The sequence below is a fragment of the Aythya marila genome (genome assembly GCF_965140915.1).
Source record: "Aythya marila genome assembly, chromosome: 17".
NCBI lineage: Eukaryota > Metazoa > Chordata > Aves > Anseriformes > Anatidae > Aythya > Aythya marila.
The window spans coordinates 12,699,436-12,714,352 of record NC_139058.1 but is presented as its reverse complement, the minus strand read 5'-3'; the positions used below and the strand labels follow the sequence as shown (position 1 = coordinate 12,714,352).

At 40.3% G+C, this 14,917-nt stretch overlaps 1 protein-coding gene across 1 annotated transcript in view; it reads right to left on the bottom strand.

The window, feature by feature from the left end:
• GALNT9 (polypeptide N-acetylgalactosaminyltransferase 9) overlaps positions 1–14,917 on the bottom strand; it is a 142,388-nt gene that overhangs the window by 14,596 nt on the left and 112,875 nt on the right. Inside the window, exon 7 of the mRNA XM_082774108.1 lies at positions 279–464. Coding sequence (XP_082630234.1) covers positions 279–464 — 186 coding nt within the window. The remainder of the gene's footprint in view (positions 1–278; positions 465–14,917) is intronic.

The window sequence follows — 14,917 nt, the reverse complement described above, 5'->3', positions numbered from 1 at the left end:
TTAATGACTTCTTCTGAGGAAGTGCATAAACCTGAAACATCGTGCTCCAGTTAAATTATAAGTCTGTGTCACTGCTCCTGAGCATACAACAAAACTTACACAGAGGAAGCAAGTTTATGACAGAGCTCTGTACTGAGCATTCACCAGCTCAGAACTCTTCCTTCAGTTTTTTGAGTGCTGTATATGATTGCAGTAATATCTTTCACCTCTAAGAGCTAAGTAGGAACAAGTATCCACACTTCTGCCTTTGTTCAGGAGACAGCATGGCCTGTACTTACTGCCATGGGGATGTTCCATGCCATGTAAACATGTGACTTGAAGTCATCCATCCAGACCTCAGCAGCCCGCAGGGCGTTGCGCTTTGCATAGTAATCGATGTCATTGTTGTAGGGTTTCTTTGTGCGTTCGATGTGTGCCACACGAGAACAGGGTAACACCTCCATGCTTCCTCCACATTGCCAGACCTGGGAGAGTTTGAGGAAAGTCAACTGAATGATTTTTTATTTTATTTTTTTAAGGTGATGTGACTGCTTCTTTTGAGATGATGTACATACATTGTTCTCTAGTTGGAGATGGGTACTACTGAATAACGACTGCCTGACTTACCTGCTGTGAGGGTGAAACCCTTCCTGCCCTGAATTGACAAAAATGAGTACAAGGGGTGAATACTGCTGGCTGTGTTAGGTACAAAGATGTAGTTGTCATAAATACCCAAGTCCTTCCCCATAACGTCACTGTTCTTGGAACCATTAGGAAGAAGACAAATTGCAAGGTGGTAACCTGTACCATACAGACTAGTTTAACCTTGTTCTTGTTAGTGAAAATTCAACAAAAATCATTTGTATCACCTGGCTGTGTTTGCTCCTGTATGAGGGTTACTGTATCAGCTCTCCAAACCAACTAACAAACTGTCAATATCTTAAATGTGACTGCCATAAAAACCTAATGTTACATACTTAGCATACATTAGCATCTTAGGTGACCTATTCCACCCCACAGCCTTTTATGACAGGATTTGAACATTGACTTTAGGAAGGAAAAGGAAACACTATCTACATGCACAACACCAACAGATAGAAGCACGGAAACATACTTACATCCTCATTATAGAAACAGACTTGGATTGTGAGACGGTTATAATTATTATTCTAACCTAGCCCCTGCAGGCTTCACTGCTTTTCAGCACAGCAGTTCTCCTTCACAAACACACTTTGCCCTGCTTTCCTCAATAAGAAACACACTCTGACTTACCACATTAGCACAGGATGTCCCATGGAAACTTTATCCAAGAATATGACATGAGCATCAGCACAGAATGTTTTGCTAAAACCATTAACCTAAATGTGTCAATTTAGCAACAGAGGTCACTGCCACACTTGGCAGTGGACGTGAGGACAGCAAACATATTGCCTACCCTGTGCTTTGTGATGCCTGGCTCTCAGCTTTGAAGAGGAGCATGCAACAATGCAACAGTGAGGCTGGCTTCTTGCTCTCCTTCCCAGGCGGGGAGAAACCTCCCTGGTGCAGCTACCCCCAGGTTGAAGAGGACAGATAAAAGTGGCCAAGTGGAGACTGTACCGCCTTTCTGGACACTGCTGTACAAACATGGGGTAGTTTTTTCTTGTTGATTATTTACTCTCTGACCCCCATAGTGGGAAACACAGAGGAGCTGTCTCTAAGAATCGGTGAGGTTTGGAGTCACGCAGGGTCAGTGACGTTTGTGGTTCAATGCCCTCAGATCTGCACCTAGTACTATTGCCTAGTTGAAATAAATAAAAAGATATTAAAATATAAGAAATGATCCCCTGTTTTACAAGGCTGCCTTTTACTCAGCATAAGAGCCCATTTCCAGACCAAATGTGCTCCAGAACAAAAACCTGGGGCAGTTCTGCAGCTAACCTGCCTTCTCAGGGACAAAGATAAATTGCTTGGGAAGTGGCAGATAAAATCATCTCCTCCAGTTTGTGTTTTTTTTTTTTGGTTTTTTTTTTTAAATACATTGTTAGATAATACTTATTTGCTGCTTTCTGAGCAGTCCTGTAGTCAATCATTGGCCACAGGAATTTGCATTTGATAAATGAAATACGCCAAAAAACACACTGCTCATAAATTTGGACTGGCATATGCTGAGGGTTTCCAGTGCAAAGGGGAAGTGCTAAGAAAAAGAAAGAAAATAATTTATTTTCATGATCAGAAGGGTAGATGAGCAGTACACTTCAGTATACTCCTTTTGCCCAACCCATCCTGGCAGTCAGCTATTTAATGCACAGCACATTTTTCTTTCTCTTGATATGGTTAATGACCTTGTAATTTTTATTTATGTATTTTGGTACCAAGGGCAAATACATTATCTGAGCAATGGATTTATTACCTTCAAATGCTGGTGCTCATGCAAACCTGAAAAGGAAAAGGTACTAAACTGCAACATTAAAGGAAACAGTTTAGCTCATCTGTAAATTCAACACAAATAGTTATTTACTAGTGATTAATTCTCCCCATATGAAATCCACAGGGAACTCAGACACCTGGCTTTGAAGAAAACAGGGAGGAGAAAAAAAAAAAAGACAGCAGCAGCAGCCTCAGGCCAGATAATGCTCCCACTGTCAGCCAGGACCTGCGGTGCTCAGCAGGCAGCGTGAATTTGCACTGTGGTGCGACCACCCCATCTGCAGCCAGCTGGATTGCTTACATTTACATTCAGCCACCTCTTTCCTGTACCTTCCAGCCCCATTTTGCTCTTTAAAGAGAAAATATGTTAAAGAGAGAAAAGGAAGGAAACAGCCTCTATCAAAGGAGACAGATAGGAAATATTCAAGGAAACTCTGCCTCCTGTGACAATGCTCATTCACCTTGGATAACTGCTTCTTTTTCCTGGGGATGCCTAACTTCTCTTTTAGCACAAGTGGGAAGCATTTCCCTGGTAAGGATGTGATGTCCAATGCTAGAGAAAGAGAGCTGGAGATAAAGCACATGGGGCGAGGAGGCCGTTAGATACCTGTGTTACACCAGGTGGACATCGTTGTGCCACCATTTATCTGCATTCCAGATGAACACCACAGCTGCTTGACTACGGGTCATTTCCAGCCAAAGGAGGTCTCCTGTTTCACTCCCTGAGGTTAGCTGCTGTCCAGCGGGGCATGGACGTGACTGTCGCCTCATCCATTTCAGTGCACAGTTAAGTAAAGAGCAAAGCTTTTCTCCTCTCCCTTTCAATCCCAATGATTCATCTCACACAAAATAAAAGAGTTTCAGTAGTACAACCACATACATGCACCCAAAACTGGCCAAGATCTCGGTAGTTTACAGTAGTCACATAAGATTTAGGTGAAGGCTCAGGTCTTGTGTCTTAATCAAGAGGATGAGGAGCGCTACCCTGCTGGTTATGGAATTGAAAGATATGCATGATTCGGAAAGCCATTGCCTGTCTGCTCTGACTAAAAGAAGTCTTTGAAATATGATGAAAGATGAAAGGATGGAGAAGGTTTTACTGTGTAAAACAGATGAGAGAGAGGTGAGTTGGCAGTTGCCCCTGAACCTGGTTGATTCTCCTGCTCTTTTCATTCCCCAAACTGTATTGAACAACCCATTTTTAACAGTATTAACCCATTTCTCTCCACATCTAATTGAGAAATTATGTCAAAAAATAATGACATGCATTTATATAACATTTATCAAACAGAGTTCCTAAAGTGCTTTACTGTGTGAAGCAAACCTGCAGACACTTCAAACCCACACCTGAGGTAACCACTAATCCTCAGTGAAACGCTCAGCTTACAGATGATCAGGATCTCATCTTCGCAGCTGCCAAAAAGTCCAAGCCTGATGCCTCTGGCATCAATAATGTAGACTTGAGCTTTTCTTGCTACCTTTTGATATGAAGCATTTTTGAAACAAAAACATCTATGGGAGAGATGGTTACATATGAGAGCTTCACTCCTACCCGACTGGTGGTGAGAGACAGGTAAAGCAGCAAAGGGAATTTATTTTTACCCATGAGCATAAAATGATGCCCAAATCCCCCGAATCACATTTCAGGCAGTCAGAGACAAACTTCCATATCTTTGGCTATCTTCTGCGGTAAGAGTACTCCCTAACTCTAATATTGACTTGACAGCATTAATTACATATATGCGTTTCAAGGTTCATTTACTGAGAATGTGGGAGTCAAACGGTCTCTCTGAGCCTCTCCCTGCAGGGGTGCAACATCACTGAAAGGCAAACTCAGCCTTTTGATCCCCAAGGAGAGGCAAATCCCTAACAGTAAGCTTTGTTTCTGGCATTGCACTCATCAAACCTTTATTCTAGGCAAACAGCAGAGGCTGCACTGAAAGTAAGGTAGATACAGGCTCAGAAGATGCCCCAGGAACAGGGCAACAGCTCCAGCTGATGAGCAGCAAGAGCAGAGAAGCAAATGGGCTTCTACTTCGTGTGCTTCTCTGCTCAGTGCAGCTGCCGCAGCCCAGGGATTTGGCTTTTCCTCCACGAGCATCACACTGTGCAACATTTTAAGACATGATCAAGTAATTCCAAGAGACACTCAATTTATTTGCTAATTGTACTTAATTTCAGCATTGCTCTTTAGGCTGCTATAAACAAAATTGATAGCAATATAAATGTTACCATAGCTGTGTTACCTTAGCATTTTTACTGCTAATTATCTCAATCAACTTTTCTATAAACAGACATATTAAGTATTAAGAAGAATAAGTACCCACATCAGGGATGAATTACACATGGAATGATAATGTTTGTGGTTTGTGCTACAATGATTTACCTACGCTAATTATTAGCTATTCCTGTGCACCTGAGATATGGCTGTCCTACAATATAAGCATTGTACTATACCTATATTGTACATTATAAAATAAAATAGTCAGAAATTATATTGTATTTGTCAAAGAAAAACCAAGATGAGACCATAACTTGTTTACCATGACCTAAAGCTATGTATCACCAAAGTTCTGCAAATGAAGGTCAGGAACATGATTTTAAAAGGCTAATAGATCCCTATGTCTGAATTGTTGCCAAACAAGAAGAAACTTTCTGAGAAAGTAGATTTTTCCATTTTTACTTCCTGATGACGGTCCAAAGTATAAATTTTCGTGAGGTTAAAAAAGAAAAAAAATCAGCTTCCGAAAAACTCAGAAAAGTTCTTAAAATAACTCCATCCAAAATATTTAAAAAAATTTAACGACATCCAAAAAAAGGAAGGGCAAAGAGGAAAAAAAAAAAAAAAAAAAGGGAGAAAAACACTTTTGATAAAAACCAGGCATTTTGGGAATGAAAGTAGGAGGTGAGAAAGTGCAATGTAAAATTCCTTCAAAACGATTGGCCCTTTTGGTCACAAAACAGTTTCAAATATAAAACAACAACAACAAAAACAAACAAACAAACAAAAAAACAAACAAAAAAAACACACACCCAAAAGCCTGGCAGCCTGGTCACCATTGACGCAGGATGTACAGCTGAGGGACTGCTGGGACAATCAGTTCCTGTCATGGCAATACACAGAGAGCACAGTGCTGGCACAGCTGGCAGCCCTGCATGTCAGACATTTGCACTAGTGCCACGTCTGCCCGGCGGATGTCAGAGCTCACCACCACCACGGGGTTTAATGCTCAGCTGAGCCATCTGCAAGGCCCTCACTGATTGCAGGGAGGGCTCTAACTCTCCTTGGAGTTAGTCCCCTGTAAACTGAAAAGAACCCCACGTTACCTTCAGCCATTTATATATATATAAAAAAATATATAAATATTCTATTTATTTATTTATTTTTATGAAAATGTGTGTTTACCAACTAATGACTCATTACTTCCAAAAATGGCAACAAAATTCCAATATTCTGTGGCCATTCCTGTGTGTGCTTTTAGGAGACAAGGTAAGTGCAAACTACAAGCAATTAATGGTAGAGGTTATTCATTGCTTCTTTCAGTATAGCTACAGAAGGTTACATATGACGTTATTTCACGCTACTAAGCCAACTGCACAAGGATATTTAATTTAGCAGAAATGTTCTCAAAATTAAAAGGTAAAAAATAAAGTTGGATTGGTATGAGGACACAGTTAATTCTCTGAATTTAGAAAACTTGAATTGGAAAGACAGACCGTGATCTCTAAGAACTTTCCCTAAAATCAAGCAGTTAATGAGATTTGGAATAATCCGAGGCTTCATTGTTAGCACACTCTCTGGAGGCAGCACCAGAGGGGACCAGTACCATACAACTGGCAATGGTGTCACAGCAGATTGGTGTTTTATCCTTTTCCAGAAACCTGCAGCACCTTCGGCGGTCCTTTGCTGAAAGGTATAATCATGGCCTACATCTTCCAGCAGTATGAAAATGCCAAGAATCAGCTCCACAACGTGCATGTGGCAGCAGGTCCCTTCATTTTCTGTTTGCCCAGCAGATTGTCACTTGGCATTTCTACAGTGGTTTCTGCCAGGGGCAGCGCTTCAGAGCTGGACATTCAGCACATCCTAAAAGGGGACTCTTATGCTGGAACTGGACCCTGATATTTCATAAAAACAGTTCTGAACTCTACCTGAGCACCGCAGATCTTCTCTTCTGCATGAAGCCAACAGATGAGATGGAAGGAGTTTTTAAAACAGTCCAGATATCCATGGTTTATGATATACCAGCATGGGAATTCTTAGAAGTCAGCGATCTCAGTTTTTTTTTCATTTTTCAAAGCAAAGCCTATCAAAGATAGGCTTCCAGACTACCCCCACACACCTGCGGCTGGACTGGAAAGGATTTTCCTATCATGAAAGAATCATGAAAGAATTTTCAAATGTTTCAGAAATTTTGCTGACCTAAATTGTCAAGAATAACATAAATCTTAAATATTTTCACTATCTGAAACACAGGCACTTTGTCACCTCTAGCCCTCCGTCCCCAATTATCCCAAAATGTTCTGCTTAAATTGAACCAGTGATGTTTTTGAGATGTTCTGTGTTAAAAGCTTTTTTTTTTTTTTTTTAATTATTTTATTTTTTATTTTTAAAATATAAACATACTCCAAACCGTAAGGTCAGTTTAAATCAAAACACTCACACCTTTGTTGCAAAAATAGCAAAACCCGATCTTTCAACAACATTAAAAAATATATTTGATCTGATTTAGAAACTATCAAAACACAGCCTTTTCCACCGGAGTATTTTTGCTTTAATTTACCAGCTGGAAATGCCCCCCACATCTGCCCATTAAATATGAAGGATGCCAGTGGGCTCACAGCCCTTTTCAGAGTACAAACGGCCTGAAGATGAGGATGCCTTGAACGATGACAGACCACCCAAATGAGGGGATCGGACAGAGTGCTCACATTCTGGCTCCTCAAGGTGAAAAAAAGTAAGTATTTTCTAGCAAAAGACACAATGCCCGAAGGGCAGGAGGATGCACAAGTCAGGTGGTAAATTCACAACAACTGATACTGCCAGGCCCTTCTCAGCTCCTTTAACATCACTGCGTAAAATAAAGTCCACATGTACACAAAGCTACAGGAAAATGACTACTCTGATGAAGTCAAACAAAAACCTAACTCTTAACATTAAAAACATGCTTAGGAAGATGATGCTATTTCTTTGGCCTCTCTCTAGTCAGCCATGGACCAAAAAGATCTAAATCAGAAATCATCCTTCAAATAAAATTTGAAACACGTCAATAAGGTCTTTTACCTCCCAGTGCACTGGAGCCCTCTACTTATCCTTCAGTCCTTAACGGATGTGGCAATTCTTCTAACACCCACTCTAGAAGCAGCAAATTAGCATGAATATAGCACGTTTATGAATCTTGCACCTCTGATATTTACAATTTATGTAGCTTGCTGAAAATTGATATTTCAGAGTAATTTATAGCCTGACATTTTATTTTTTTCTAATGGGGTTTTATGGATACTCTTTCTTCTATGTATTCTCAGTGCTGACTAGAGTGTCATATTTACTCAGATGTGCTAGATAAAGTGCTCTCTCTCTGTTTTTCAGTTAATTTTGGAAGCTGTTTGAAACTAGGGAGCTGTCATAATCAGACATGTCATATGGAAAAATTAATCACGTGGTCTCATGTTTTTCATTGACAGCATTTTTATGATCACCTTTATAGACAGCTACAAGTATGGTTTTAAAAAGTCCGATCTCTTCGATCTCAAAATCATCTGTGCTATTTAATAGTGCACTTACAAAGCAAAACGTCTTTCCATGCTGGGACAAAACAGCCTACATCAGAGAGACTTTGGCAGTCAAAGAAATAACTGAAAAAGGAATAAATCACATCTCAAGATTCACAGATCATATGTTTTGTTAAAGATTACAGTATAAGCATCTGACCAGTGCCTGCAGATTAAAGGACCCAGATGGGGCCTTGCTTGACTGACTGATCGTGTCTTTCTCTTCTGCAATCCTGGACTTCATGATTTCAGCTCCTCCTAGCAGCTGTTTATAGATAACCTGCTAACAGCAGATATACAAGGCAGAGTGAGACAAAAATCTCATGCATAAAAGCTATTTCTGTCACGAGAACAGTCTTATCACACAGATGTGTAAATACCTAGGCCCACTGCTCTTGCTGCCTTATGAATCTGGGAACGCACAGCAGCATTTGCGGACTGCTGATCTGGGAGGGCTGAATTCCATGGGGGGATCTTCTCGTGTTTTGTTCCTGGCTCATGCAGCTTCCATAGCATAAACTTAAAGAAGTACAGATCCGGAGAATACAGTGGATGCAGTCATGACTAATGCATCTGGCACTAGTATTATCTCATTATTATTATTATTATTTCAATTGCCACAGTGATGAACGCATGGAAGCTGGTTGCTTTTTGAGGAACTTATGATGAATTTCAAGGGCACGCTGTCAGAAGCTCTTGCAAAGTCATCTACTGTGAGGTTTTGTGGCAGATTCGAAATGGAACTTTTTCTTTATAGGACAGTAAAAAATTCATTTCACAGCTACTCAACTAACCCTTAAAATCTGTTAGAATTGATTGAGGTTTGACCTCTTAGTTTTGTTCCCTTGGGGCTTTCTAATATTTATAGATAAATCGCTTTTTGACAAAAAAGGCAATAGGACCATAATGATCCTGCAATGAGACACTCAACTCATGCACATTTCTAAAAGTTCTCTGGTGGCTGTCCAGTAGCAAATCTAGAGGTTGTCCTTTACATATTTCTTAGAGGTTACACAGAAGCCAGCTAAGATCTCAGATGTGACAGTAGTGAAAAGTTAAAACCCTCCTGTTTACCCTCTTGTAGGAAAAAAATAGATCAGAATGATGAAATTGAAACATAGTCTAGAGAAACTCACACTCAGCAACTGCTATCTTGCTGCAAATATAAATTGTGTGTGTGTGAAGGACTAAGTCTGATAAATTAATAGACTGGCTGCTACAGGAGGGAGAAGACGATTTAAAATATTAAAAGTGTCCCACATACCTCAAGCAATAATCCAATCTTCATAAACCCATATTTTGCACATTTTGCAAAGGATGGTGCACCTTTGACACAGGCATGCCTAGGAAAGAAGTTGATGCTTTTATGTGTAAAGCAGAATTCCCTTCTGTGAAAAACTGTATATTCTCTCAACTGTCTTGGCGATGGGGGATGGAAATTGCCCAAAGAACTTCAGAGAAACGAGAACGGACTGACACTGCTCAACCTAGCTGGAAACAGAACATTGCACAGGTTTGTGCTTGAGATACAGATTTCCAATATGCACTACCTGTGATGGCAAAGACTAAACTACTACCCCAACCCAAAGTGGTTCTGCAATTCTTGTTTTCAGACAGAAAAATTCATCCATAACTGCAGTGATACTGGACAAGAACACCTGCTACGATAAGACCGTTTCCAGAGGAACTGGTGAGAAGGTTTCACAGCCAAGTAAAGCATAGCAGGAATTAAGCACAACGTCAACATGACAGCAAAATGCAGCAAGGTCTGTAGTCAGAGAAATACTAGGAGAGCTCACGCAGACACCAGCCTTCACTGATGGGCTCTGGAACCTGCTCACCATTCCCAAACCTGATCTCTGAGGATTCATGTGGCTGGGAAGCAGATCCTGCTTCTGGGGATCCTGACATCTACCACTGTCGTTGCTGCCAGCCTTTGGAGCAGCTAAGCACTGTTTGTCTGCCATCAGGCTCATTGGCATAATCACTTACAGATGACATTCATGTCTGACAGGACAGGCAGCATGAAGGATGGAAACAGGGAGAAAGGACAGTCTATCCAAGGGCTCGTTATTCGTTTTTAAAGACTTTTTTCTTAGCAAATGCATGCAGTTGGCATCTCAAATGCTTCATGAGATGTTAACAGTCCCTATCACATAAAGATATATCCCTAAACTTCACAGAATAGCCATGATAACTCTGCTTTCTCTGAATTCTCTTCAAGTCTGAAAGAAGCTGCAGATGTCTTCTCCTGCTGTAATTCCAGATATGTTGGGTTTTGCAGCCCTAAACATTTTTCCTTGCATAAAGTAAATGCAGTATGGTATCTCTAGTTTGGTAATCGTCCCAGCCAGATGCTCCTCATAATGTATTATTTGAAGAATACATCTGATGAAAATTGCTTTCTATCTTTTTTGCAAATTTACTCAACTTTTTCCCAAATCAATAGAACCACCACCAGTCATTTCTGCAAAGCTGTCAATGCAGACACTGTTTGTACTGTAACTTAAAATTCAACAAATTGGTCTTGGAAAAACGCAATCCACCTGGGATTCATGGAACAGCATTAAAGACCAGACCGTCATCCTTGTTCCTCACTTCTCATTCACGTGATTGCTTTTGGTTGCTTCTTCTCATTGATCCCAAAAGACTGCAGAGAAAATCTCCCTCTAAATTTAAGCCTCAGCAAAGGATAAAGGCATGCGTACGTTAAGCTGACACCAGAAAATCTGCAGCTGAGCTCCCACAGCATTTAAATTCTTAGGAAAACACTTATACTGCCAGACTCCAAGCTTTACTAACCTGCTGCCAAAACACCAAACGATGCTGACTAGTCAATTTGAAACTTTTCAAGAAAGAAGAACTGGTGCACACAACTGCATTAAGTACAGTGCTCGCTTGGATGCTGCTTAAAAGAGACTGAAGACAAGATGTGCTGGGCTTGACAGAAGGCCAAACCAAGCTGCAGCACACTGTCAGATGCCAGAAGAAGAGCAGGAGTACTGCAGGTCAGAGTAGGGGGTGCCTTACTTGACTTGTGTAGGTGTTCACATGGTGCTTCCATGAAACTTCTTGAAGAATGCAGAACTAACAGAGAACAGAACTGGGGCACTTCCTAAAAACAGCATTTATAAAAACATTGCATTTGGCCACATTTGTCATTGGTGTCTCCATTTCCACTAGCATATGTCAAGATCAGTATATTCCTCAATCACTCTGCTGCTCAATCACTGCCTGCAAAAAAAAAAACCAAAAAAAACAAAACAAACAAACAAAAAAAAACCCAAAGCCTGAAACCTATTAACCATGCTGGTATCTGGAATATGGCTTTCTAAACCTTTTACTTCCTATTGGGGAAAAAAAAAAAAAAAAGAAAAATCTAAGAACAGTAGGTGACACTTAGTCATAGTATACATTTAGTCCATAAATAATTAAATTCCCTTGAGGTTTATAAGACTCTATATTAACAAACCTGCTCCTACAGATAACATAGCCAGGCACTCTGCTTTCGATCTGAAGTCAATTCCTACCCTAGCCAGGGTAGTCACGTATGGACGCTGTTCATAAAGCAATAACTCTTTTCTACAAGAAACTCATCTCCCCAGTGGGGGAAAAAAATAATGTGGTAAAGGACTAGCAAATTTGGTTAAATCCCATCACATTCATACATTAAACATATCTCTGAGATAGAGGTAAAGGCAAAGATTGTCATATTTAGATGCATTTTCTCTGTACCTAGTTTAGGTTCAGGCTTGGGCTTTAGATCTGTGGTCAAATGGGGAAAGCCTTTAAGCTTTTGAGGGATTGTTTTACATTTCAAACCCCTTCCCATTTTAATGTGGTATCTCAGGTGAACATTTCTTTATTTCTTCTGCCTAATTTAAAGCAAAAAATGGGTGTCCAACCCTGAAACAAGATTAAAGGCTCCTGATAAAGCCAGGTTCTAGGATTAAAACATCCATGCTTGAATCCTGTGGACTTAATTTATACTATAAATGAACCAAATTTCAAATTTAAGCTTTTCAAACTCAGAAAGAAATCAAGAGAAGAAATTATATTACAAGTTTGGAGTCTATCATATCAGAGCATGTCACAGCTGAATTACAGAATGGCTGAGGTTGGAAAGGACCTCTGAAGTTCATCTGATCCAACCCCCCCCCAGCTCAAACAGGCCTACCTAGAACAGGATGCCCAGGACTACATTCAGATGTTTTTTGAACGTCTCCAAGGATGGAGGCTCCACAACCCCTTTGGTCAACCTCTCAACACTTTGATTTCAATCAATTTTCTTCCAAATGGCAAATGCAATGGTATGGGATGCCTATCCTAGTATGTCTGGGAGATAAACTACTTTTAACCTTGCAGAAAGGGCAGGCACACAGCATGTAACTCAAAGGTGCCTTTTCTGAAAAAGATGTTAACCTAAAATTAGGCAGAACATCTAACAGCATCTCCAGTCACTACCTAAGCTCAGTCAGGATGAAAGTAAAATACAAGAGTTCAACTTTTTATTTCATTGTTTTTAAATCAAAGCGAGTTCTCAGTGTTCTTGTGTAATTTCATTAGTTCACATTTTTAGTCTTTTGCTAGAGGAATAAATACTTACTGCGCATTGAACCTTCAGTAAGAAGTCTGAGAAATGATAAAATGCTTCCTGGCACTTCAGCTGCCAGAGACCACAGGGAGGAAGAAAAAACTGAGTGGAATTTATTGATGCTTCCATTAGAATAAAGTCATTCTTGAATTAATATATATATATATGTATATTTAAACAGACTGGCTAATGAAGTGATCACAAAAGGTCCTTTCAAAGGAGCCTAAGTGGAGTCATCCTCATTCGTTTTCTCTTTCCTCCACAGTCCCTTAAACGATCTTTGCATATTGTCTGCACTAAATCCTGCAGGGTTGCTATTTTATTTTAAAGAAAAAAGCTTTTAGGCTGTGAGGGATTCATTCAGCAAGAGCTATTATGCTTATTGTGACTCTGCTGCAGAGCCAAGGGATTTACTATGTGCTCATTAGATCCTGCTTTGTTCCAAAACAATCTTTTACAATGCAAATTTTAGCATGCTGATCTACTTAGAATAATACATTCAAACAAAGGCTATTAAAGTAAAAGCCTTCTCTAACACAGAAACACTGCAAACTCAGATTAATTACTAATATTTTAGACCATGAAGACATCTGGGGTCTCAGCTTGAATCCAGCTTTGAACATGGTGACAAGAAGCCACGGTGACTTGGTGTTCCTAACGGGTACAAAGACATACCATGGGCAGCCACAGAGCTCAGAGGGCACGTTATGAAGCCATCATAGATGAGGCTGTCAGTTGGCCTCTTGGTGGTTAGCACATAAAAAGGATTGATTTGTTCAAGTGTTGGCACCTGAAGTGGAGAAGTGTTGCCAGCAGAGATGTTCATTCACCGGGACGTCTGAAGGAAGATACCTGAGATGGGATGCAGGAGTTCTCCATCAGCCCTGCTATGTAACCATCTGCAGCACAGTGCCAATGAAAAATAAGAGGAAAAAAAGACAAACATAGCTTGAAAAATGGCCGAATGGAGCAGAAACAACTCACTGAGTTCTGAAGCTGGTTTTTAAGCCCTCAGGGAGCTGTGCCAGTTCCCTTCTCTTGGGAGCAGTCTCTGAATTTAAGTTTGTCACCTGTGACCCACAGGGTTATTGATGGTGCAGGGAACACTCTTGTTTTTCAGAGCATTAATTCTATCTCTTTCCTCCTCTGTGACCTTCCCAAGGGAGCAGTTGTACGAACGCAGAACGATGAATATTATCATCTAGGAGATATACCTGATAGCCAATCTTAATAGTTCCATAAATCTCACTAAGTCTTAGCACTTCAAGTGTACAACAGAGATAATACAGCCATAAGGAAAAGCATGAACCCATCTCTCATAAGTACAGAAAACAGCCAGTCTACTGACACTGCATTAAAGCTTTCTCTCTTATACTCCGATTAGTGGCACTCAGGCTGGAGGTAAATATTTTTTATTATTATTATTCATTTTTTATTTTTTTTTTTAGTAAAACCTAATCTCTAGGAGGATAACTAATAAAAGGGAGGTGAGTGATAAGGAAAAATTTAGCTAGCAGAAGGACCGACAAATCATTATAGTAATTCCAGACATCCTTTCCCACACCCCCATCCTAAATCAACTCAGCAAGCTAAACATGTAATTTATATTAAAAAAACAGACACACAAATCATCACCTCCTTATATTGGACAAGTCTATCTGGTGGGAAGAGGCACCTGCTCACTAAACCAACACATGATTATTGTATTCAGGTGACACCTTCTTTTATCCAGTAAATTCTTAATAGACATAAAATGCAGATGTGTGTGAGCATGACGTTCACTGGGAACACTTATTTACTTCAACTGACAGACCCAAGATTAAGATTCCCTTCCCAGATAACACATAAACCTCCCAGTGCTATAGGGAGGAAGCGGAGGAGAGCTGCCCATAGACAACAGGAATATGGTAACTGGGAAGGAGAAAATCAGAACTGATCTAGACTAAGGCCACCACTGAAACACATCCCTGAAGACATGCCTCTGACTTGGGCTGCCTTTTCACCCAGGCACAGCTACCTGTGGAAGCTACTAGAGTTGTAAGAACGAAAAAAATAATAATAAAAGAACACCCCAGAGTGCCAAAAACCATACGAGGGTTACAACACATGGACTTCACATTTCTGACTGAAGGACAGTGCACATCTGGAACAATTTTTGGTTAT